Source organism: Colletotrichum phormii, assembly GCF_030913505.1.
Source record: "Colletotrichum phormii strain CBS 102054 chromosome Unknown BDP81scaffold_1, whole genome shotgun sequence".
NCBI classification, from domain to species: Eukaryota; Fungi; Ascomycota; class Sordariomycetes; order Glomerellales; family Glomerellaceae; genus Colletotrichum; species Colletotrichum phormii.
In genome coordinates this window covers 413,691-436,007 of record NW_026851443.1, presented here as the reverse complement: position 1 = coordinate 436,007, position 22,317 = coordinate 413,691, and the positions used below count along the sequence as shown (strand labels likewise).

Sequence of the window (22,317 nt, the reverse complement as noted above, 5' to 3'; positions counted from 1 at the left end):
TGTGCAGTCGCTGTAGTGTAGGGGGGTCCTACGTGATGTGTGAAAAGGCATTTGACTAGATTGCGTATGGGGTTGCATGGGATAGGTTTAGGTATCATGGCAGAGATTATCACGATAATCAGCAATGCATTGTACAGTTGACTACATGTTGATTGGCCCACCCAGTGTAGGAAGTGCGCGAGGTGTAGGACGTGGTGAGCGAGGCGAGTTGTATTCCATGTAGCCGTCGTCCATCAGGGCAGTCGAGGAGTCAAGAGGCAAAACTACGAAAGCTGAATGTGCAGAAAAAAAATGGATCACTAATACACAAGTCCGAGTGGGAGCACTGGGAGTCGAGACTAGTGTATCGAACGACGGAAAGCCAAGCTCAGCAGATCGTGGAGTTGGAGCCTTGGAGTCCCGCGTTTCCCCATGGGAAAAAAAGGCAAGGCAACGCAGAGAGCGGTAAGCGGCAGCGGAAGCGGAAGCGCAGTCAGAAGAGTAAAACAAAAAAGAGGCCACCAATCTACCTTGTCCTTGGGGCAGGTTTCCGTGCGGATACCGTCCGCGCGGACTAACCCCGTTTTGTTGCTTCCCCTTGCGCGCGTTCGTGTCGTCGTGTCCACTCTTCTGTTGACTGTCCGCTGTAGTCTTGATCCGCCCGCATTCAAAAGTGCGGCCCCAACCATTCGTGATGCAGGCATTGTGGCATTGTAAACAGCAAGCGGAGTCCTCTGTATTGACCAGTTGCCTTGTCCATCAGTCTTGTTTCGAACGGAAGCATACCCGTTATCTATTTGGCTTGTCATCCAGCCCCATCGTGCCCCTCTTTCCTTGCCGTGCTTCTTTCCCCTGGTTTGCCTTGATTTGCTAAAAAAAAAAAAAAAAAAAAAAAAAAAAAAAAGAGGAGCCGTGGTCCTTGCCGTTGAGTAGTGGAGCAGACGTCAGGACGGAAAGAGAAAGTCGCTGGAGATTTTGACAAGCGATGGTGGGTGAGCTTTGCTGCTTGGTGGAGGAGGGGCGTGCCGCGTGAGAGGGCTGCAAGCAAGGGCGAATTCGGACATCAGGATCGGAGCAGGTCGGCGACCCCACCCTTCGCCGGCCGGGTGGAGATTTCGCAACGAAGTGGGCCAATCTACCGGCGTCGTCGTTGATTGGCCGGCTATGCTGTCCCACGGTTTCCCTCCACCTTGTGTGGGGGAGCTGCTTGCTTGCTCCTCGTGTCCTAGCTCCTGTATTCGTACAGCGTGACGGCTTGCCCCTGGAGTTGTCAGCGGAGGCTAGATTTTGTGCCGAATGTATTTTCGTGATGGCAGTGCCTCGAATGCTCCGTGGGAAGGCTGCCGATCCGGCTGCGTGCCGTGGCGATGGTAGGCACAGTATCTGGCGGAACTCTGACGGCGGCCGTTGTTTGCCGTTGCATTATCGTGAAGTCATGGATGACCAACTGGCAATGCCGTCCTGTTACAAGTGCGGTGAGTGAGGCTCAGAAGCGCCCCTAATTTTGGGTCAACATCCAGGATGGTCTGGCCGGCTGGTACGGAGGCAGTCTGAACCATTGGATACGGCATTCGTCATACCAAGAGGCACGCACGCCCGGCAAGTGGCATCGGAGCAAAGGGAGTGCGTGTTTCGTCAGGTGGATTTACTGGGGCTCCTGGGTCTAGCTGACAATGGATATTGGGACCTGCGACGGTGAAGAAGAGTGCCAGACACAATAACAACTAAACCAGACGAGACGGCGCGATGCAGATCTTCTGCGAAACGCCCATTGGATCCGTTGGTCTTTTTGGCTTAATCTTGATGCGTTACATCTGTTGGACATTTTTACTTGCCGTCAAGGTTTGGACGGAGTCAGTCAGGACAGGCTTTTTTTGAGATGGATGGCCGGGATGTAGGGACGGGAATTGCACGGTTGTACAGTACGTACTGACATCGGCATGCGCGGACGCGGTGCTGTCGAGTCGGCGCCAGGGACCTTCGGCCGGGAGAAGGTTTTGGACGGACAGGACGCAGGGGTGGAACGTTGACCGAAACATTGCGCCCACCGGGGTCAGGGCTGCACTTGGGTGAATATTCCACCAGTGTTTCCCATTCATTCAAACCGTCTTGACATTTGGGCCAGTTGGTGCTGCTGCTCGCAGTTCGAGACGTGGAAACGGGATCGTGATCGCGTCCTGTATCTTGTGTGTCAAGAGTGGATGGACGAAGAGAGCAGCTACCTTTGCAACAGGGGTAATCCACTCCGCAGTCCCGACTGTTGCCGAATCCAGCTGGGCGAATGGAGATATTTCCAGGTGTGCAATGGGACGTGATTGGGCGCCCGCCGGTGCAAGGGCATCGATTTTGATTACGGGAGCGGTTGAATCGGGAATTGTGCATCTTGTTCTTTCGGATTAAAGGGCGTGTGTCGTGTGTCGATCCAACGAGACGACGGCAGGACGAAACCCTGATGGATTGGGGCAAGCGAGAGCGAGGGTGTGGGCATTCGAGAAGCCGACTTGGTTGAAGAAGCCGACTTGAGCACGGCCGGCTTCTGGGCTTCTGCGGCCACCTTCTGGTTAATTAACGTGACGGCACTGACCAGTGATTCATGATGCTGCCGTTGTGCAGAATTATGACAGAACAATGAGGCTGGAGTGGTGTCCTCAGACGCCGGAAAGACGCCAGACACGCCGCCCATCGCTTGAGGCTGGAGGCGCTTGACTGGCTTGGGACACTTTTTCCAGAATTCTGCATCGGACACGGTCCTTTGGTAGTAACTGGCGAGTGACGAGTGGTGACTAAAGGCAGGCGCAATTGACCCAATGGCACGGGTGCAGTTTGAGATGAGGTGTGAAAAATTGCAGAGCGGCTCGTGATGCTTTAAAGTTGGAGGGGGCCACTGGGGGAATGAGGTTTACGATAGGCTAAGGATTATGTAGGCGTCTCTGTGGTTGGATGCTGCGGTGAGCGGAGGTGGACTGCTTGTGTCTGGGCGTGATCCTGGGAGCCCACACCGGAGCTGACTCGATTGGACCTGACTCGCGAGGCTGGCGCTGGTTAGTGATATTACTACGTAGACTCTGGTAAATAGTGACCCGGGAGGTGTTGGTACCTACTGATGAGGGAGAAGCCTCAAGGAGTACTTCTTCCAGCCTCCGAGGGCAGCCAACGGCACGGCTGCAGGTTCGTGATTGGCCGTTCCCACAAGGTGTGAGTGACGATGGAGAGAATGGGGGGTCAAGGGCCTGGGTTGCTGCGTTCAGCTGGAGGCCGTGGAGGAAAAGGTCATGATCCCTGGACGGCGATTCGTCCTCCTGAACCCTTGGGTTCCAGGAACTCTGGAGACTGGAGTAACAAGGTTCCCAAGAACCCAAGCCTCATCAAGCCAAGGCTTTGCCTTTTTCCTGCTGTCGTCCGGGCCTCGTCTTGACACATACGGAATTGGGAGAAATGGATCTGGCGGAGAAGTTCTGTCGGATACGGGGCCGCGGGAGGTGGACTAGGAAGCTAGCGGGTAGCGATAACAAAGGTCGGTGTTTTGCGGTGAAGAAGATCGGTCTGCTGGTCTGCTTGTTGTTTTTGGGGCCGGGTCTTCTTTCTGGAGAAGGTCAAGTTCTAGGCTGTGGTATGGAGGACCATGGTGGTATGGCGGCATGGCAAGGAGGCTAGCGTCGATGCGGCAAGGTCGACGTGTTGCTGAGACACATCACACTATCCGTGGATAGATAGGTACGGCAGGCATGGGTTTTATGGGACCCTCATTGATAACACGAAATGGTAGGAGGCAACTGGAGACTCTGGACCCTGGAGGCAAGTGGTAACGACGGGAGACAAAGAGGCCGCCTTCCCATCTTGTCTGGGCCCAGGAAGGAAGGAAGCAACAAATGTCATTTGTTTAAAGCAAGTGCGGGTGGATTCGAGAGTAACGGGAAAGGACGACGTACCTAGGTACTGTGTAGACACAGGGCATCTAGGGCAGGAGGGGGATCGGGGGCAGGATCGGCCGGGGTGCGGCGCCAGACTGCCAGTTGCATACGGGCGGGAAAATCAGGTATTGCGCTCATGTACGAGACCGCAAACTGCAAGTCGACACCAATCTTTAATGCAGACCGGCGGCTGTTGCCACGATGGGGACTTGATAGTTGACGGGCGCAGTAGAGTTTTGGGTTCTTAGGGATGACTTGCCTCGACGATCTGTGACAACCTGCCCGGTGAGAGAGAGGTAAGGCACCCACCCCACTATGGGAAGCCGCGGCGCCCCTCATGTTCAACCCCCTTCCCGAGCGAGCCCCCCCCAGAGATTCGCAACTGCCAAACGGCCAACCCCAAAGATGCAAGCTTGGCTGGAAAGGGGGCAGGGATGGTGGGAGTTGTGATTACGACATCTGCAGTTAGACTTCACATGCGATGATGCCGAAGCAAAGACAGCGGGCGCGGCGGCTGTTTTCGGTTGTCGATTGTCTGCTGATGCGCTGGACGTGGACGGGTGTCGAAAGATGAGGTCAGGTTGCGTTTGTGAAAATGATAGAGTTGGAGGTTATGATGTTCGGCGCAAGTGGTTGGCTAAACCGGCCGGATGGATGCAACACCAACACCACCATCAGGAGAAGCACACGCGAGCTTCGCCGTGGCGGACAGGGAGGCGCTGGATGAAGAATCCCCATGGCGTCCGTCAGTCTGTAGGCAGTGGTACCGTGAGGTAAGCAGTCACCAATGGAAGACTGCAAAATGCAGACCTGCTCATGTAAGAGCGCCCTGACATTGCGCAGCGATTGCGCAGTGCGGCTTGGTTCCACGCTTCCCTCTCTTGGCCAATCTCGGTCCAGGTCCAACGGCAGGCCTGGAAAACACAACGACGTCCCGTGGTCTCTGTGTCACTGCGCTCGATGCAGGTCACGGGTCATCGGACAGACAGATTTGACAGCTCTCGGGGACCCGGGGTCAAGGCGTGGAATGGGAGAGAATGGCAAGCACAAAATTCGGTGGAAAACAGCATCGTGGCATCGTGAGCAGTCGAAGAACTTGAGGTGAGGGAAGGTGAGGTACTTCGTGGGGAGTACGTACTATCTCCCCGATACGTACTCCGTACTCTGCACCAAAGGTAAGTAGGTACTCCGTACCAAAGTCAGACGCTCCGTCTCATCCAGCATCCTTGTCTCATGCCTGACTAACTCTTTCCCACTTGTTTCTCCATATTTTGCTGCTTTGCACTTGTTCCTCGTTAGCTTCGTTTCCCCATAATTCGGGGTACGTACAAGATCCACGTCGTGCTGGTCGCTGGTGATCCTGCTCTAATTATTACCCTCCTGCCTTTTTCCTGACCTTGCCAGGTGTAGAATGGTGCAGCTGGGCAGCTGGGGAGGAGCAGGGTTGTTCCGCCTCCCTCGTTTCTTCGCCCGGCCTAGTCTCGTCAATGGATCGGAGAGTGAAAGGAGCCAAAAAGAGGAGGAGGAGGGGAAATGGACAATGGGGCCGCCGACCAGGGCCGCAGGGGGGGGTGTAGACACAGTAAAGCTACGGATACCTCGTGGGAATTCCAGACGAAAGAAAGAGAGTCCGTTCCCAGTTTCTTACTTTCCCAAGGTGTGTCAAGCTCAGCCTGCCACTTCGTAGCAAAAAGATTGATCCCAATGGAATAATATAATACCTCGCCCATCCCCTTCGCACCCTTGGACCCCACATTCCCGCTTCTCCTTTGCTGCTCTTTTTCCACCTTTTTGCCCGTAGCTCCGGCTTTTCTAAACATTTCGAGCTTGAAGTTGCCTCCTCCTTTGCATCTCCAATTCCAGACCATCCCCAAGACAGCATCGACCGTCAAATCACGAGACACACGCCCCAGACACACCACACTCCAATCTCTAACCAAGAGTCGTCCGCACTCCATTCCGCGCGGATCGAATAGCAGCAGCATTTAGTATCAGGCTTGGAAACATTCAATGCTCATCTCAACGCAACCTCGTTCCGCCTTGTTCTGTTGTTTACGTTTGTGTCCCACGCCTCGACGAGGATCTATCGCCCCAGCTTTGACAACTTGTACGCAGAGCTCACCTTTGACGCCTGGTGCCCGTATATGCGAGCCCCTTACATCTGCAAGTCGCTTCCATACGTATTAAGTCCTTTTGCCGGAGCAACATAACGATTCTTCATCTTTAAACTCGGCCCATTTCCCGAGACTGACGACGACACCCCCTCGTCTACTTTACCCCTAAGCAACCGGCCTGAACAACGAGCAGTCTCTAAATAGGAGAGACTGCTTGCGTGCCGCGACAATGGCGACCGAAACTACCACCACCACCACCGCGCCCGCCCTCGAGGCAACGCCCGCCCCCGAGCCGGCCACCGATCTATCGGCGCTGACGATGGCGACCACGGAAGAGCCTGCCGAGGCTGCCGAGGACCCGAAAAACGACGACGCCAACGACACCTCGGACCAGGAGCAGAGCAAGAAGCGCTCTTCATCGGATGCGGACCTGAAGGACGGAGCTCCCCCAACCAAGATCACGAAACGCAGAGCCGCCCGCGCTTGTGTGAGCTGTCGCGCGCGCAAAGTCCGCTGCGACGTGGTTGAAGGCGCGCCCTGCGGCAACTGCAGATGGGACAATGTCGAGTGCGTTGTCCAGGAGAGCCGCCGACGAAAGTAAGTTTGACCCGGCCGTCTCAGTTCCCCCGTGTGTCCGTGGCGGAACCTTCGGCGAGCCGTATCTTGCAGGCCGCAAACCCGCATCCTCGCGCTCACCACGGTGCCTCGGTACAATGCCGAGGCACAATGCAGGCGGACAATTGGGGATGCACGACATGACGCCCATGGGGAAATCCCCAAACCCGCAAAGTTGACCCCCCGCTGACTTCTTGGCGCGTTTGTAGGAAGAACTTGTTGACTGCCAGCACGGCGGGGCACCATGTTGTGGGAGCCGAGGCACAGTTGCGCTCCAAAGGCGCGAACCCAATCAACATTCACAGCAGCGCGGAACTGCGCCGACCCAGCAATGCCTCGGTGGCCTCGGTCAACGGTTCCATCGCCGCGAACCCCGTCCCCGCATCCTCCGGCCTGCCCTTGAATGCGACGTCTGGCCTTGGTGCCGGCGCTGGAGCAGGATCTGCTACTGCTGCTGCTGCTGCAATTGGAACCGGAATTGGAATTGGCCCAGGTGTTCTTGGGGGCCTGTCGGTTCCCGGCGGCTCTTCAGACGGAATTGAGGGTCACGTTCCGCACATGATCTGTAAGCTTTTTTTTCTTCGCCTTTCGTCTCTGTGTCGCACAATTCTTTTTCTTGGCCCTGCAACACTTGTTTTTTTGTTTTTTTGGAACACCTTTTTAGCGTGGGAATCTTTGTCAATTCCGCACCGCACATTCAAATTGCGCCCCCTGTTTGTCTGTCTTCTGCCCGTCGTATTTTTTTGTGTTCCTGGTTTTGCCCATCGCTGCCCAGTCCGGGGGGCTCAGACTGGGGGAGGGGACGGAACGGGGTAAAGTATGGAGGGGCGTCTTGGGACTTTTCCTACCCCGTGACCTGGGGCCTTTCTCCGCCTTTCCTCGTCAAGTCATGGCGGTTTCTCCTGATTTCTTCAGCGTACCCCTCCCCCTCCGTTCCGCACTCCGTCCGCCGCCCCAGCTCCGTCCCTCCCACGTCCCCTTAGCCTCTCACACGTAATCCACATTCACATGCCAGCCCTCTCCAGTCATTATCATCACATCCAACCCACCCAGACCAAAGCGGTCAGTGTTTTGGGACGACTCGCTGACCACGGGACCTTGTGAATCTTAGATCAACGATCGGGTTACCGTCATGACAGCGCAGCGCTGCTCACCAAGCTGCAGTCTGCTGCGGCCGCAGCGTCAGCAGATGGCAACTCTCGTCGCCTGTTGTCGAACCTGCTCGCCCAGGCCTCTCTCTTTGGCGGCATGGGCGGTGCAGGCGGCGCTGGCGACGGCCGAACGAGTCAATTTCTCGCCTCCCTCGAGGAGCCCGACCTCCACGGCCAGCTCCCGGCCTATGTGAAACCACTACCCGCCAAGATCGCCCAGGAGGATGTCACCTACCTGCACGCAAAGGGTGCCCTGACTCTGCCTGCGCTGCCGTTGCAGAACGCTCTGCTCCAGGCCTACGTCGAATACGTTCATCCGTACATGCCGCTGCTCGAGCTGTACGACTTTTTGGCCATCATCAACGCTCAGGATGGGCTGTGCGGTCAGATCAGCCTGTTCCTCTACCAGGCAGTCATGTTTGCCGCCACGGCCTTTGTCGACATGAAGGTCCTTCGCGAGGCGGGATACCCGACGCGGAAAGCCGCCAGGAAGGCCTTCTTCCAGAAGACGAGGGTAAGTGGCCCGTCCCTGAACTCTCTTTGACACCGCACTAGCGGCACGGGGGTCACCCCCACGCCCACCATCTTCACATGCTAAACATTCGTGTGTAGTTGCTCTACGACTTTGACTACGAGTCGGATCGCCTCGTCCTCGTGCAGGCTCTTCTCTTGATGACGTACTGGTACGAGACCCCCGACGATCAAAAGGACACATGGCACTGGATGGGCGTTGCCATTTCGCTGGCCCACACCATTGGCCTGCACCGCGACCCGGCCGCGACGAGCATGCCGGTTCGCAAACAGAGGCTGTGGAAGCGCATCTGGTGGTCCTGTTTCATGCGCGACCGCCTCATCGCCCTGGGCATGCGCAGGCCCACCCGCATCAAGGATGAGGACTTTGACGTGCCGATGCTGCAGGAGAACGATTTTGAGCTGGAGATCCTGTCCGAGGAGAACAAGGTCATCCCCGCCGAATGCATGCTGCTCCGCGACGTCTCGATGCAGCGGGAGTTGGCCGCGTTGTGCATCTCCAAAGCTCAGCTGTGCATCTGCATCAGCCACATGCTCAAGGCGCAGTACTCTGTCCTTATCCGGGATAAGATGCGCCCGGAGAACACCGTCAACAGCACCATGATGCTGTTCCCGAATAAGAAGCTCGATAACGTCGAGAGTGTCACTTCGGTGGACCTGGAGCTCATGGCTTGGGCCGACACTTTGCCCGCCATCTGCCAGTACAGGCCCCTGACGCCCCTCGATGTCAAGAACGGGCGGTCGACCGTCGCAGTTCAGCGCACCTTGCTGCACATGGTGTACTACACGACGATCTCGGCCCTGCATCGCCCGCAGTTCCTGCCGTCGTCCCCGGTCCATGCACCGACAACCTCCCGGCAGGTGCAGGAGATGTCCCGGCTCCGCGTCCGCGACGCCGCGATGCACGTCACCCGGATGGCGGCAGAGCTCCACCAGCTCCGCCTCGAGAGGTATCTCCCCACCACCGGCGTTACCGTCATCCTGCCGGCCATGATCATTCATCTTCTGGAAATGAAGAATCCCGTCTCGCAGTCCAGAGACCGCGCCACTCGCGGCTTCCGCCAGTGCATGCGCGTCATGGAGAAGCTGCGCGAGATCTACGCCGCCGCCGACTACGCTACCGGGTTCCTCGATGCGGCCCTCCGCAAGGCCGCCATTGACATTAACCTCCAGCAGACCACCGCGCCCATGACGCAGCAGAACCTCAAGCTCGCCGAACCGACCTTTGGCGCGCAGACGCCCCCGCCCGATAACCTGCCGTACATGACGACCGGCGAGGCCCTCTTTGCCAACAAGCCGAATCCCCAGCGCGAGTTCCTCCCGCAGACCATCAACGCCGCAGCGCTCGACTTGTCGGCCCAGAGCCCGCCGCCGACGGAGAAGGATCACGAGTCTTCGCTTGAGGCCATGACGCCCAGCGCCAACGGCAGCTTCGGCAGCACTGAGGAGCCCGGCCCGCTCGACCTCGAGTTCTTGCAGACGCAAGAGGAGATTGACTGGAATGCCATGACGGGGACAGAGTTTGATGTTGATCAATGGCTCCAGTTCCCGCCAGAGGGCGTCAACAACACAGATGACGGGTTCATGGCGAACGTCTTTGGGGAGGACGGCATGAATGACGCCATGAACTGGGCGGCGGCTGGTGTGGACACGACTACAAAGGACGACGGTGTAGCTGAAACTGCCACTCTCGCCTAATGCGTATGAACTCACGTTTTGCGCTCTTTGCATTTTTACATTTTCGGTTCAACACTCGCATATAGACTCCTTTGGGAGCATCTTTGCAGATTCACGATGGGATTTTCTGGTTGGAAGCATACTTGCACTACATGGAGTCGGGATAGAGCAAAAAAAGGGAAGCTCGATTTTCCTGGATGGGTTTCGTGTGTGTTAATGAAACGGCGTTTTCGGCCGGAAGGATTTTCTCAGACTGGGAGGGGCTCATTGGAGTAGGGGGGTTTGCTTGGATACCCTCATGCGGCGCCTGGTATTTGTTCAACTATGTAGTCGTGTAATGATGGCTTTGAATGAGAACATGAGTTGAAAGAAGTGTGCGTGGCGTTTGCATGTGACTGGCATTGTTCATGGTTGTGGCGCGTGGGGGTCGATTCGGTCTGGGAATGACCGAAGCATGGATGTTGCGGGGGCTGTGTCACTGGGACGCCTCAGGCTTTCAAGCCCAAATAGCACGACTACCGCACGTCAGTCTTGCTGCTGCCACCTCTTCAACATCATCAACACAGTCAGTCAACTCACAGTGGCCAGTACGCGTGATTCCCACGATCAGCGAGATCTCTTCGCACCTCGGCGGCAAAGACGTGCAACTCCTCCTCCCTCCACCCGTGTACCCGCGTCATGGGCGCCATAATCATGCCGGCCGTATTGCAGGCGAGGTTCTCGCGAGTCCAGGACCCGAGCTCTTTGAGGTGTGGATCGCGGGGCCAGCTTTTGAGGGGCCAGATGAAGCGGCGGTCTTGGATGTCTACGAAGCCCGTGTCCCTTACGAGCGTCGTGAGGTCGTCGAGAGGGATGAAGGGGCACCCAAAGACTTTGAGGGCCGAGGAGACGTAGGCGAGGGATCGGGAAAAGGCGTCGCTTGTGGATGTCGAGCTGTCTGCGCGAACTATTGTCTCTTCTACTTCTTGGAGCTCAATGTAGCCGCCGGGGTTGAGGTTGCTGCGCTGCTGTCAGTACAAGATCGATGTTGATTTGGTAGGATCGGCGGGTTAACGGGATGAAAGGCGGCGTACTCGTAGCACTTCTTAAGGAGTTCGGTCCAGTTGCGCACGCTTCCCGACATGCCGCGGATGTGGATGTAGTCGAAATGCCGAGCGTAGATCCACTCGTTGTCGAGGTCGTCTACTTCGGATTGAACGTTGGGCGGGACGCTGTTACCGTAGTGTCAGTACACTTCATCTCGGTGGTCCTCATGAAACGCACAACTCTGGTTGCGTGGCCGATAGATCAAAACCGAGGACATCCGCGTTGGGGTGCTCGTCGCCAAAGTCAATACACCAAATACCGGTACCCGTCCCAACGTCGAGCACACGGCCGCCCTTCCACTCCGGATTATTCGGAGGCGCGAATCCCAGCCTGTTGTCGAATGTGAGGAGGAATAGGTGGTGCTGGAGGTCTAGCCGGTTGACTTCCAGCTCGTCATTTGGCGAAAAGTATTCTGAGGGATGTTTAGGGCGGGACATCAGAGGGCATGGGTTTGCGACTCACTGTCTTCCTTGTAGCGATGGTATGTTCTGCCGTTTTCGACACGATAGTCTATAATGGAGCTTCGGAGACTTGTCGTAGCAGAGAAATCGTCCCAAGGTGAGCAGAAGGACGACCCGGTGTATGGCTCAACTCACATTCCCAATGGTCGAATCCGTGTCGCCCTAGTCAGTCATGTCACGCAGTCTCGGATGTGATCTCCGGCATCGCCCAGAGACCCCCAAGGCACGCACCGGCACGTCAGGCTCAGGGACGAGGTCATCTTGTACATTCTCTTCAGACATGCTCGCTTTCTCATCGTGAGAATAGAAGCGTGGTGTTTCTCTCATCCCGGAGACGCTGGCCCCTCATCTGAAAGTCCGCGTCGCCTCGGATTCGGAAAGCATGTTAGTTGGGGGATGCGACCAATACGACGCGGCGAGTCAAGGCACCCTAGCGGGGCGGGTCCGGAGTCCTAAACTTGCCGCAAGACGGTTGAGATGACAGCTAATCAGATGTGTACCCCCTCTTGACACTCTGTTTTGGCTGACGAACCTGCCGGCATATCGTTGGTGGTTTTGTCGCGTCGCCCAGAGTCAAACGCCTTCAGAAGTCGAGCTCACATCCCTGCACCATCGTCGGTCTGCTTATCTAATCTCGGTGAGCATCCCCGCATCTCCAACGGAGCCCCCCTTATCTCTCCCGATAATGCGGACCGGGGTCTTCGGCGGCGAGTCGGAGGACACTTTTGTTGGAACCTGCATCTACCATCACATCAGTCACCCGAGCATGATCTCATGGCTTTCCCACCAGACCATGACCGCGACGTAGACCCACAAATCAAGCAACATGGCCGGCAACGGGACCCGGAGCCGAACCGGATGTCTAGACTGTCGGCGGCGGAAGCGAAGGTGCGATGAAGGGAAGCCAAAGTGCGCGAGCTGTCGCAAGCACGGCGTCGCGTGTGTGTACGTCAAGTCGAGCCAGTCTTCGCCATCCAAGTTTCTTCTCTCCGTGGCATCTGGCCGCTTTATCGCGCCGTTGGAATCGCCGGCGAGCGATTCCTTTGTGAACCTTCGAAGCGATGAGCTGGCTCTCGTTTGTCAGCAGTACGCGGACGGTCCTAGAGGATAGTTGGTGGACTTGCCATTGTCTCAGGGGCAACCTCGACTCATGCCGGCTCTGAGTTGGCTGCCAAAGTCAGGCACGCTCGCCGGTGGACGAGAAAGCATGATGGTTCAGTACTGTAAGTAGTCGAGGTCTACACCAGACAGCCGCTCTGACAAGATAAGACTTTGAGGTCATTAGCAACAGCCGGGTATACGTCCCTAGCGAGAGAAACCTCTTCAGGACGTCCATCATGCCCATCCTCCTCAGCAGCAGCGGCCCTCTCTTTTCTACCGTCCTGGCATTGAGTGCGGCGGAAATGGTCCGGAGGACCCCGCAAGATGGGGTGGACTATGCCGGTGCAGCCATTCGATACAAGATCAACGCCTTGACACAGCTGCAGTCGAAGCTTGACACCGCTATCGAGGCAGAGGAGAATCTCCTGACGTGCGTGCTCCAGGCCTCCTTGGAGATAGCTGAAGGGTCTCGTCCGTCGTGGTTGAGGCATCTACGGGGTGCTCTGGCCATCATGGACGCCCACGGCGACTGGATCACGCCCGAGTGTGCCGCGCTCGTTCTTCAGTATTTTCGGTTTCGATACATCTTGATGAAGACGACCGGATGCAAAGCGCCGCATCTTGATGGACAGACCGACGACTGTGACGAGGCCATCGGACGTCTCGAGCGGCTCTTGCCAGGTCAAGGGACGTTCCAGACGATTGACCCTCAGATCGGCTGTTCGATGGAGCTGGTTCAACTAATCAGCATGGTCTCGGCAGCGGCTCGGAAGGATGATGGATACTCGGAAGAGGGATCACGCCTCGAGAGACGTATTCGGGAGTTGGACTTCTCTGCTGAGAGCACGCACGACGACTACCTCGTCAAAAGCGCCGAGTGCTTTAGGTTCGCTGCTCTGATATACCTCCAGTTGATAGTTTATGGAGCTACTGTACGGACTCGGGCGATCCCGCAGTTATTGCAGACGCTGCTGGATCGTCTTGGCGAGGTGATTGTCGAGGATCAACCCCAGCGATCATTCCCCATGTGGCCGCTGTTCATCGCTGGGTGTGTCAGTTCTAGTGACGCACATCGCAAGGCTGTGCTTGACCTGTTCAATCTGCTGGACAGCAAGTGGCCCATCAGTAACATATCGACGGTGAAGAGGGTCGTCTGGACAATCTGGCAGACGCGGGATTTTGACAGCGGTGGTGCAACGTCCGCAGATCAAGACTGGCAGGAGATTATTGACAAGTTTGGGTGGAAGCTTTCTTTGTCGTAGGGGGGGCGGGGGGCGGTGAAGAGTAAGATCTCGGTTGAACGTTGACGAGGTGAGGTTGAGACTGGGAGGTAGAGCACGTGGAAAACAATTGTGGCTGTTTTGTGCAGCCGAGGAAAATAGGAATCTGAGGTAGAGTCGTGCCTTCCCAAGCAGTTCGACGAGACCCAGGTGTTTCTTTCTCCCCCCCCCTCCTCCCCCTCACTCCTCGGACAGCTTCTTTCCCACACACCTTACGTTTTCGCACGACTTTTTCGCTTCTTCTCACTCTATACCTGGCACCCATACCCCTCCATCAACATCAAGCATTTCGATATTAACCGCCGAGGAGAGGACTCCGCGTCGGAAACACAGGTCGGTTCGTGAACTGGGGTTGATCGGACACTACTGACTCTGATGGCAGGACCAAGTCAGATCAACGAGCGCATTCCAGCCAAACTATTTCACCCGGTCAACATGGACGCTTTAGAAGCCGCTTTAGAAGCCGAACTCGAATCTGACAACCGGCGAACCAATATCATGCCACGGCGCTGGAGGTTGCCGGCCGATCAGAGACGAGTTCGGCCCAGCAGATCAGAGGACGTGGATATGAGCGAACTAGCACAGGCTCGCAGGGCAAAATATAAAGAGTTGATGCGAAAGAAGAAAGAGGAAGCAGAGGCAACAGCGGCATCATCATCCCGCGCCCGAGTCGACAACATCGATGATCCCACCCAAACCTCCAACAACGCCCCAGGCGCCACTGCTGCACACAACGGCCAGCAAGCCACCGGTAGTCACAACAACAAGCGCAAGCACGACGAGCCTTCCGAGCGGTCGCGAAAGAGGAGAGGCGCGCCAGCTGCCGCCAGCGCGGAGCCGATCGGAGGAGGGCCGGCCGAATCTCTAAAGGCTAGATTCACGACAGCTACAGATCAGTTCTGGAAAGCAGAAGAGGAGAGGAACCAAGCGAATGCAGACAAGCTAGAGGCGTCTGAGCGGAAGTGCGAAGAGCTTCTTCAGAAAATCGCGGAGATGACCCAGGACAGGGCGACGCAAGCCCGGAGGATCGCAGAGATGGCACAGGAAAACGCAAGGCTGGCGCAGGAAGTCGCGACGCTCAAAGCCAACCCACGCATCTGAACGCAGTGAGGACGCGTCGGGATAAGTATTCTCGACACATGTGGGCTGTACAGTTGGACGAGTTCGATTTCGGCGTACATACAATATGCCATCAAGATCAGAAACACATACAGTGTATCCACAGGAGGCTCACCTAGCATCGCATCGCAATCTTCACACAGAAGATTAAATAGAGATGTGCATGATGGCTGAGCTGTACATAGCTTGACTATGTGATATCTGACGAGTTACAAACAGTGGCTTTTCGACGAATGGGGCATTGGAAAGGGAAGTGGTCTTCAAACAGTAGTCCACGGAGCCCGGTACGCCTCATGGCAGTATTTCCTAGCCTAATCAATGAGATGGATGTCAACGGCGTTTTCTGGAAATGCAACTTGTCCCAGTGCTACCATGATTGTGATCTCTCACGTGCTGCAGTAGACTATCTGGGGACTTGAACCCGTGGAATGATATCGTAACACTGATGATGATGGAATGTCACAATAGCCTCGCTCGACATACCGCCAAGCTAACTACTCTCGTCGACTTTCCAAGCATCCTTGCCCCCTCCGTGTCCAGGTCTACGGAAAGGCTGAGTCTATCAAAAGACAACTAAGGTCTAGGCCCCTGCGGTCCATTCAAAACTTTAGGGCAAATGAAGTAACTACAAGTTTCGATCCGGTTTGGCTTGTTGTGCGATGGCTGCGTTTAGATGCGCGAGGAGGCTTTGCGTTATTTTCTCCTAATCCTGACCTTCATTGCGCCTAGCGATGTTGACCAAGTAGTCGTTTTGAGCGGTGAGCGTTGAGTCTGGGAGAGGTCATTCCATCTGAATGTCAAGTGATATTTGTCCCCGATTGAGGAAGCGTGTATGGAGCTTACCGAAGGACTGAATCGGCCTCAGTTTTACTTTTGCTTCTATTCCATTTCTTTCTTTAGGGAGACTGAGGTCGCGCCATGTGATGAGTCGAGCCCCTCCCCGCCGACTGTTGAAGAGGTGCGGATACCCAAGAGCTTTGCGTACAATCCTTCCCACATCTTGCCAGATCACACACAAGACGAGAGGCCAGCTTGGGAACAGCGCTGTCTGTATCGCATCGCCCAACCTCGTAATAATTTACATCACCTTCGATGAGTCGCACATGTCTCCAAGTCATCCGCCTTGGCCTATTTCGTTAACCTCATTTCTGCTAAATCAAGCTTGGCCATCTGGAGCCCCGTTCCCTGACATCCTTGGACCGGAACATGGAAGCAAGGCAATTACAGCGCTTGGTGACATGGCACCGAGGGGTAGGTATCTGTCTTGGAAGTCCTTGGTCACCAAGACCATGCCTCGTGAGTTGGCTAGCGACAGCCTGTGGAGTTTTCTAGAAAACTCGTGCGCAACGCTCGTCCGCGGAAAAGACGCTGGTAGTGATGACGGGAACCCTGAAGAAAGTCAAACCATGGAGATATCTTGAGCGATATTGTCTGACCAAGAGCTTCAGGGCATGCGTCACAAGGTTGTTTGACTTTACAGTGAGGGACTAGCTAACATCGAAATGTGCGGGCTCTTCTCCGAGTCTCGACAGAAGTTTTATGGAACTGGACATTGACGGCACAGCACTTCTACAAATGCAGACACTCATCAGTCACTTTTTCCCTCTCTACGGCCAGGGTGTTCACGGTATGTCGATACTTTGCGTGTGATGTGAGGTCAAGATGGTCAAAGTGTCTAGTTCACGATTACCTATCTGAGAAGTCATAGCATCTCCGTTCCCGGTGGCTCATCACGACGCCCATCGACTCCAGCTTACACAGATCTTCATCGAGTGATGGATACCTCCACACACATGCTGGGCCATGACATTTCCGCCCCGTCTAGTCAATTGGATCATCTCTGGTGTGGGTTTTGCAGTCTGAATCTAGACAGCCGAGGAAGGGCACCCTGTTGGGTCACGTGAAAGGCGGTGAGGCCTTGAGTGATTGAGGCCATCACGACACGTGAGGTAGGCTAACAAAAACAAAGCCTGGGACCCTTCCCTGCCTGGAAACTTCTCTCTCACACAACCCTTATCAAACAAGCTCATCTCTCCACCTTCATCGGCCCAATCACTCCACATTCAACAACTACATTCTCAAGCACCTCAAGATGGCGGAAGATAACGACAAAACGCACAACGCAGTCGGTGACACTGCGTCGGGCTTCATTCCGCGCCCAGGATCGCCCGTAACCTTCGTGAAAACCGAGCCACACCGTCTCTACGTCAATGGACGCTACAGATATATTCAGCGCTTCGTGAGCCTGAATGCCCCTCCCAGTCCCGACGCCCGCCTCAACGCCACTGTGGAATACGAGGACCATCAGACGACCGCAGACAAACTCGAAGCGATGGGTCAATTGTGCGATGAGCTCCACAGAGAGAACCAGGAGCAGGCCGAAGAGATCGCAAAGCTAGCTCGGGACAAGGCCGAGTCGGCCAAGGAGATCGCGAAGAAGTCTCAGAAGCTCGCAGCGCTGGCCCAAGAGTTCGCACAGCTGGTCTAGAAGTTGGTGGACAAGGAGACCCTCCCACGCAACATTCGTCTGGTCAATCAGGTCATCATTAAGGGGTTCCACTCCAAGTTCAGGCAGCCGGGGCATTCCATTCAAATTGGGATAACTTGTTGAGGTCGGAGTGTCAAGGAACGCAGTCGTGGAGTGGGATGGGTCAAGGAGAGAGGGCACGGCCAAGTGGCAATCAACTCAGATCAAACAATAGAGCAGGCATGCCTTCAACTACTCAGTAAATTAGAACCGACGTGCTCCCTGAGGAGATCCTGGTCACGAAATTGATACCCCTGACGGCCTTCCCGTGACCCTGCGCTTTTTCTCGGGAACTGACCTCTCTGTGTGTCAAGTTCGGAGCTTCCCGTGTAATTCCTCGAGGTGACGCTACACGAGATAAAGACATTCCATCCACCACTCTTGTATTCACCGTAGCATTTGGATCGAAGACAATCAGGACGGCAGACCCGTAATGGGAGGGACCGCGCATATGCATACGAGCTCGCTGAAAACAGTTCCCTTGCCTGGAGGCAGGGGCTGACAATGCGCCTCGCCACTTGCATAGGTAGGATGATAGTACAGTCTCCGGCCAAATTGAGACTTGTCTCACGGAATCAACCTTCATCTAGATCACGAGGCGCAAGAGAAGCCAGTGTTGGTGGAAAATAAAGGTCGATTAAACGGCTCTTGCTATCTACTATCTAGGGCAACGAGCGAATGAAGAACTGCGTGTGTCTGTGCGTGCTCGAATGTGTCGTTCCCATCCCGATGTAGCTCTCATGATGAAGAAGCGTTTGACCCTTCGCCATGATTCCTCCATCTTGTCCTGATCGCAATAGCATGCCATGCGTCCACCGCCGAAACCTGAATGACCCATCTGGAGTAGCCACCAAGTGTCGAGTCCGTTTGACACCATGAGTGGCCGCTGTGTCTAGATACGCGAAGAGGCTCTGAGCATCGCGAACTCTTGCTCTAGATCCACGAGTAACAGGGCTTGCTTCACGACGAGCTTTTCAAGTCTCGCCTTTTCCTGAGCATGCTCCTCGATCTTCTTCTGAAACTCCTCACGCTCCCGCTCCAGCTGTTTCTGGGCGGTATGTACTACCGCCGCCGTGTGGGCTGCAATCTCCTCTAACAACGGTTAGTTTTCTCTTTCAATGCTTCTCGGAAGATTAAAGGCTCGCTATATTTACGCTCATCATGTTCGAAACCATCGTTTGCAGTAGCGGCGTCCGACTTCATGTAGAGCGCGGGGTCCACTCTAATAAGAACGAAAGCGCAGTATTCGGCTCTGTCTCCGGTTCTGTCGCGACTGGTCTGCTGGTTGACGAAGGCCATTTCTGCTTCCTTTGCCTTGATCGCATTGTTTGTTTCGATAGGCAATCGCTGAGAGCCCCAGACAACGTAATCGGTATGACCGAATCCAGCGAGCATCTGACGGACTAGCTCGTCGAACATCTCGATTCGGAAGATGAAGACGCCGTCATCAGTCGTGTAGTACCCCTCATCGTTGGCTTCCAGAGAAGAGGGGAATGACGAGTTTCCCCAGTGGTTGTGAAGTCTCTCGAACTTTTTCCGAACCGCTTCTTCGGTATCCGCGATGACCCTGTCCCTGTTCTCCGAGGCCGCCTGTGGGCGCTCTTGCTGGTGGGATTGCTCCATCTGCAAACTTTTTTAGGTGAATTCGTGCGACGGATAGTCAGGTGGTTCGTTGAAGTGCTGTGTTGGGTATTTGGATTTTCGTGTCGCAGACGTGGCGTAGGCAGGAAGGGCGATGGTCGAGAAGGAATGCCAGAAATCGTCCAACTCGGAGAAAAATTGCAACTTTTTCCTCGCCTCCTACAGGGAAACAACGAAAGTTTGGGTTAGGGGGAGGGATGTTGTGAGTTGGAGGTGAGAGGTCGAGGGCATAGAAGGTGGTAAGGTAGGAGATCTGGTGAGATGGGACGCCCTGTGGTGCCTTGGACAAACCCACGCCGGAAAATCCCACTGGTTCGAGCGTGAAGAAGCATTTCTTAGGTGCGTGTATTTACCTTGGGTGCTTTGATAAGGTATCAGTCGTTTTTGTTGGATTCAATGGCAGTCTAAAAAAAAAAAGCAACTATCATCACTCATCGCACATACACGGTAGATTTGACAGCTGGACATTTTGGATTTGCATTGTGAGGCTTCTAATCGCAATCGTACTCCATTGAACCCCAACTCTATTGAATTGAGAGGACATGGTTAGAATCAATCGGAAGGCTGCACGCCTGTCCGCTTTATCATGCCTAACTCGCCAATGCGCCCGTCGACAATCGAACAGCTGCTTGCTGTCCGTGGAGGGTTAAGCCAACCATTCCCAGAATTTTGCTCCGCTACCAGAGACGAAAGGATGCTTCCAATTGCCGAAGCCAGAATGACACTCTTCCCAACAGGTAAAGAAATGCTGCACGCAATTTCCAGCATATTTCAAACATGCGCCTATTCCTCATAGATCATGCATAGATCACGGTGAATAGATGTCCTCCCCCTCAAGATGTGTGTAGCGGCTTTCATCCTCGGTTTTGATGTTGCCGACAGAATCCTCCTCATTGATATCGCTCTTGACGTGGTTCGCTGGGCGTTGTGGGACGTCGTCGGAGTCATCAGAGGAGCTTTGCGAAGAACTGTCGGAGTCTTCCGAGGTTTCCTCCATGCCTGGGACGGGGATCATATCCGAGGTGGCTCGAGAAGTTGCTGCCAACGTCGCCGTAGCATTACCCCGAATATCGCTGCCGATGCCATGATCAACTACAGGCGGGGGGCTGATGTGACTTTCCGTAGCTCGCGTGACCTTCAGGTCCCGCAGCCCTGCCTCGAGTTCTGCTATCCTTGCGTCATCACGAGCGCTTTTCGCCTCGGCAGCTTCGAGTTCTGCGATTCTTACGTCATCACGAGCGCTCTTTGCCTCGGCTGCCTTGAGTCTCTCTCGCAAGATATCGACCGCGACATCCGAATCCGACTCTCCATTTTCCTGGTCACTGTCTGTGCCCAGTCGCTGCGCCCTTCTCTTGCTCTTTTCTCTCTGTGTCGCCGAACTGCAATGAGCGACCGTCTCAAGTACAGTGACAGATCCGCCTTTTTCGGAGGATTCTTGTGGTCGCGTGAGTCGCGGGCGATTGTGTATGACTTGTACATGGGAGCGTTACGAAACACTGGCATCCCTGTTGTAGATACCAGGTTCACAGCCCTCACGAGGAGGTTGGCCTCGTCGTTGCTCACCATGTACACCACGGGCTGAACATTGTTGGAGATGATGCGTTTGGCTGACGTATGGCCCCGGAGCAACTCAATCCTTAACATAAACTCGGAGAACAGTGGGATTGCGTGGCCGCTATCCTTGAGTCGTTTCCGGACCGCCTTGTGTATCTTTGCCGGGTCTCTGTCTATGCCCTTGTACTCTTTGACGACCTGCCCGAGTACCACAAAGAATGGATCTTTGTTGGGGAGCGAGATCTGCCAAGTCCTGCGGTCGTTTCTCAGCATCATGCTTGAGTACTGCAACGCCAGGACTAGCAGCTTGTAATTCTTGTCGAAGAGTGGATGGGTTGTCAATTCGGCCATTCTTTTGCAAAAGACGGCAGTCCATCGGTGTCTCTTACCAGCGTCACCGCCTCGGTTCTGATCCCATTCGAGGTGGTGGATAGATGAAATGAATTCCATCGGTGACCTGCGAAAAAATCCGAATGCAACCCTTACTAATGCCGGGAAAGCTGAAGGGTCTTGGTCGAGTAGAAGTTGCTGACTGCTGCCCTTTTCCCAATCCTGTGTAAGCTTCACTTCATCTTCGGCGGCCCAGTCCTCGTCATATTCGGGCTCTTCTGGAAGAATTTGATTAATCTCTTCTATTGTGACGGGCAAAACGTCCCTGTCGAGCTCCTCGAAGACTTCTTTGGGTGTTCTGCTGTGGACCTCTTCATGAAAACTCTTCTCGTCATCTATCCATTGCAGGTCTGTGGTCATGAACAAGGACTCTTTGGCCTCGGAGGCCTTCGCTTTGCCTTTGCCCCTGCCCGGACCCTTGCTCTTTCCGGTTGGTCTGGTTGCGGTTGTGTTTGCCTTGGCATTCGTACGAGCCTTCTCACGCGGCGGGGGCTCCTTGCCTCCATCAGACTCTTCGCTTCCATCAGACTCTTCGCTTCCATCAGACTCGTAGCGTCCATCGTACTCGTCACTGTCAGGCGTCCAGTCTTTGTGTTTTCTTGTCGGCCTCGTACCGGCAGATGCCTTGCGCTTGTTGGCCCTCTTGGCTGTTTGGAGATGTTTTCTAGGAGGCTGGTTGCTCTCCTCTTCTCCTGAGCTGCTGCTGCCCTCGCTGGAGGACACATTGGCGGGCGTTTCTTTTCGGGAACCCTTGCGTGCGTTTGGCACCTTCGTGCCACCTTCGTGCCACCTTCCCTTGCGCGCGGCATGTTGATGTTCGATGGTGGTCGATAATTGGAACAGTATGAAATTGGCTGTGATGTGAACAAAGGTAAGGTAGGGAGCAATTGGTCATGGAGTGAGGAGGTAGGTGAATTGTGCCCGAGAAGGTGATGGTGGAGCATGGACTGGAGAAAGTCAACTTGGCTACAATCCCAAGTCATTTTTTTACACACCGCCCTCAGTCCTAATTAGGCAGCCTAAAGAGGATACTGTAATTGGAGTCAGGAGTCTCGCGCCTCTAGCAATCGGTACGGAATATTTTCTAGGGCGAAGAGGCCCCCTTTAGGACGAGAATCTCATCACCTGTCGTTAAACTTGACCCCAAGGTTTGGGCAGCAGCGCCTTTAGAGTCCGTGCG

General features: G+C 55.1%; 7 protein-coding genes across 7 annotated transcripts; 3 read left to right on the top strand and 4 right to left on the bottom strand.

Moving 5' to 3' along the window:
• Positions 1 to 6,022: 6,022 nt before the first annotated feature.
• BDP81DRAFT_1625 (uncharacterized protein) lies at positions 6,023 to 7,021 on the bottom strand. Its single transcript, XM_060582054.1, has one exon. The coding sequence runs from the start codon at positions 6,863 to 6,865 to the stop codon at positions 6,170 to 6,172; it is 696 nt and encodes a 231-aa protein (XP_060451314.1). The 5' UTR covers positions 6,866 to 7,021; the 3' UTR covers positions 6,023 to 6,169.
• An 846-nt stretch (positions 7,022 to 7,867) lies between these two features.
• On the top strand, positions 7,868 to 9,999 carry BDP81DRAFT_306181 (cutinase transcription factor 1 beta; the record flags this gene model as incomplete). The annotated part of the gene is made up of 2 exons (XM_060583251.1): positions 7,868 to 8,284; positions 8,383 to 9,999. The coding sequence occupies 2 exons, from the start codon at positions 7,868 to 7,870 to the stop codon at positions 9,997 to 9,999; spliced, it is 2,034 nt and encodes a 677-aa protein (XP_060451313.1).
• Positions 10,000 to 10,253: 254 nt separating this feature from the next.
• On the bottom strand, positions 10,254 to 11,707 carry BDP81DRAFT_1621 (S-adenosyl-L-methionine-dependent methyltransferase). The gene is made up of 5 exons (XM_060582048.1): positions 11,661 to 11,707; positions 11,242 to 11,594; positions 11,052 to 11,189; positions 10,558 to 10,977; positions 10,254 to 10,493 (listed from the first exon to the last, which is right to left on the bottom strand). Exons 2-5 carry the CDS (start codon positions 11,499 to 11,501, stop codon positions 10,475 to 10,477), a joined length of 837 nt encoding a protein of 278 aa, XP_060451312.1. The 5' UTR covers positions 11,502 to 11,594; positions 11,661 to 11,707; the 3' UTR covers positions 10,254 to 10,474.
• A 479-nt stretch (positions 11,708 to 12,186) lies between these two features.
• On the top strand, positions 12,187 to 13,888 carry BDP81DRAFT_401390 (fungal-specific transcription factor domain-containing protein; the record flags this gene model as incomplete). Its single annotated transcript, XM_060588806.1, has 2 exons — positions 12,187 to 12,748; positions 12,795 to 13,888. The coding sequence occupies exons 1-2, from the start codon at positions 12,676 to 12,678 to the stop codon at positions 13,886 to 13,888; spliced, it is 1,167 nt and encodes a 388-aa protein (XP_060451311.1). The 5' UTR covers positions 12,187 to 12,675.
• Positions 13,888 to 15,363, top strand: BDP81DRAFT_412339 (uncharacterized protein). The gene is made up of 2 exons (XM_060589210.1): positions 13,888 to 14,239; positions 14,289 to 15,363. Exon 2 carries the CDS (start codon positions 14,342 to 14,344, stop codon positions 15,005 to 15,007), a length of 666 nt encoding a protein of 221 aa, XP_060451310.1. The 5' UTR covers positions 13,888 to 14,239; positions 14,289 to 14,341; the 3' UTR covers positions 15,008 to 15,363.
• Positions 15,364 to 18,444: 3,081 nt separating this feature from the next.
• On the bottom strand, positions 18,445 to 19,661 carry BDP81DRAFT_444039 (uncharacterized protein; the record flags this gene model as incomplete). Its single annotated transcript, XM_060591777.1, has 4 exons — positions 18,445 to 18,644; positions 18,707 to 19,175; positions 19,357 to 19,527; positions 19,638 to 19,661. The coding sequence occupies 4 exons, from the start codon at positions 19,659 to 19,661 to the stop codon at positions 18,445 to 18,447; spliced, it is 864 nt and encodes a 287-aa protein (XP_060451309.1).
• A 340-nt stretch (positions 19,662 to 20,001) lies between these two features.
• BDP81DRAFT_388212 (uncharacterized protein) lies at positions 20,002 to 21,946 on the bottom strand (the record flags this gene model as incomplete). Its single annotated transcript, XM_060587070.1, has 4 exons — positions 20,002 to 20,515; positions 20,599 to 21,046; positions 21,137 to 21,849; positions 21,906 to 21,946. The coding sequence occupies 4 exons, from the start codon at positions 21,944 to 21,946 to the stop codon at positions 20,002 to 20,004; spliced, it is 1,716 nt and encodes a 571-aa protein (XP_060451308.1).
• Positions 21,947 to 22,317: the final 371 nt, after the last annotated feature.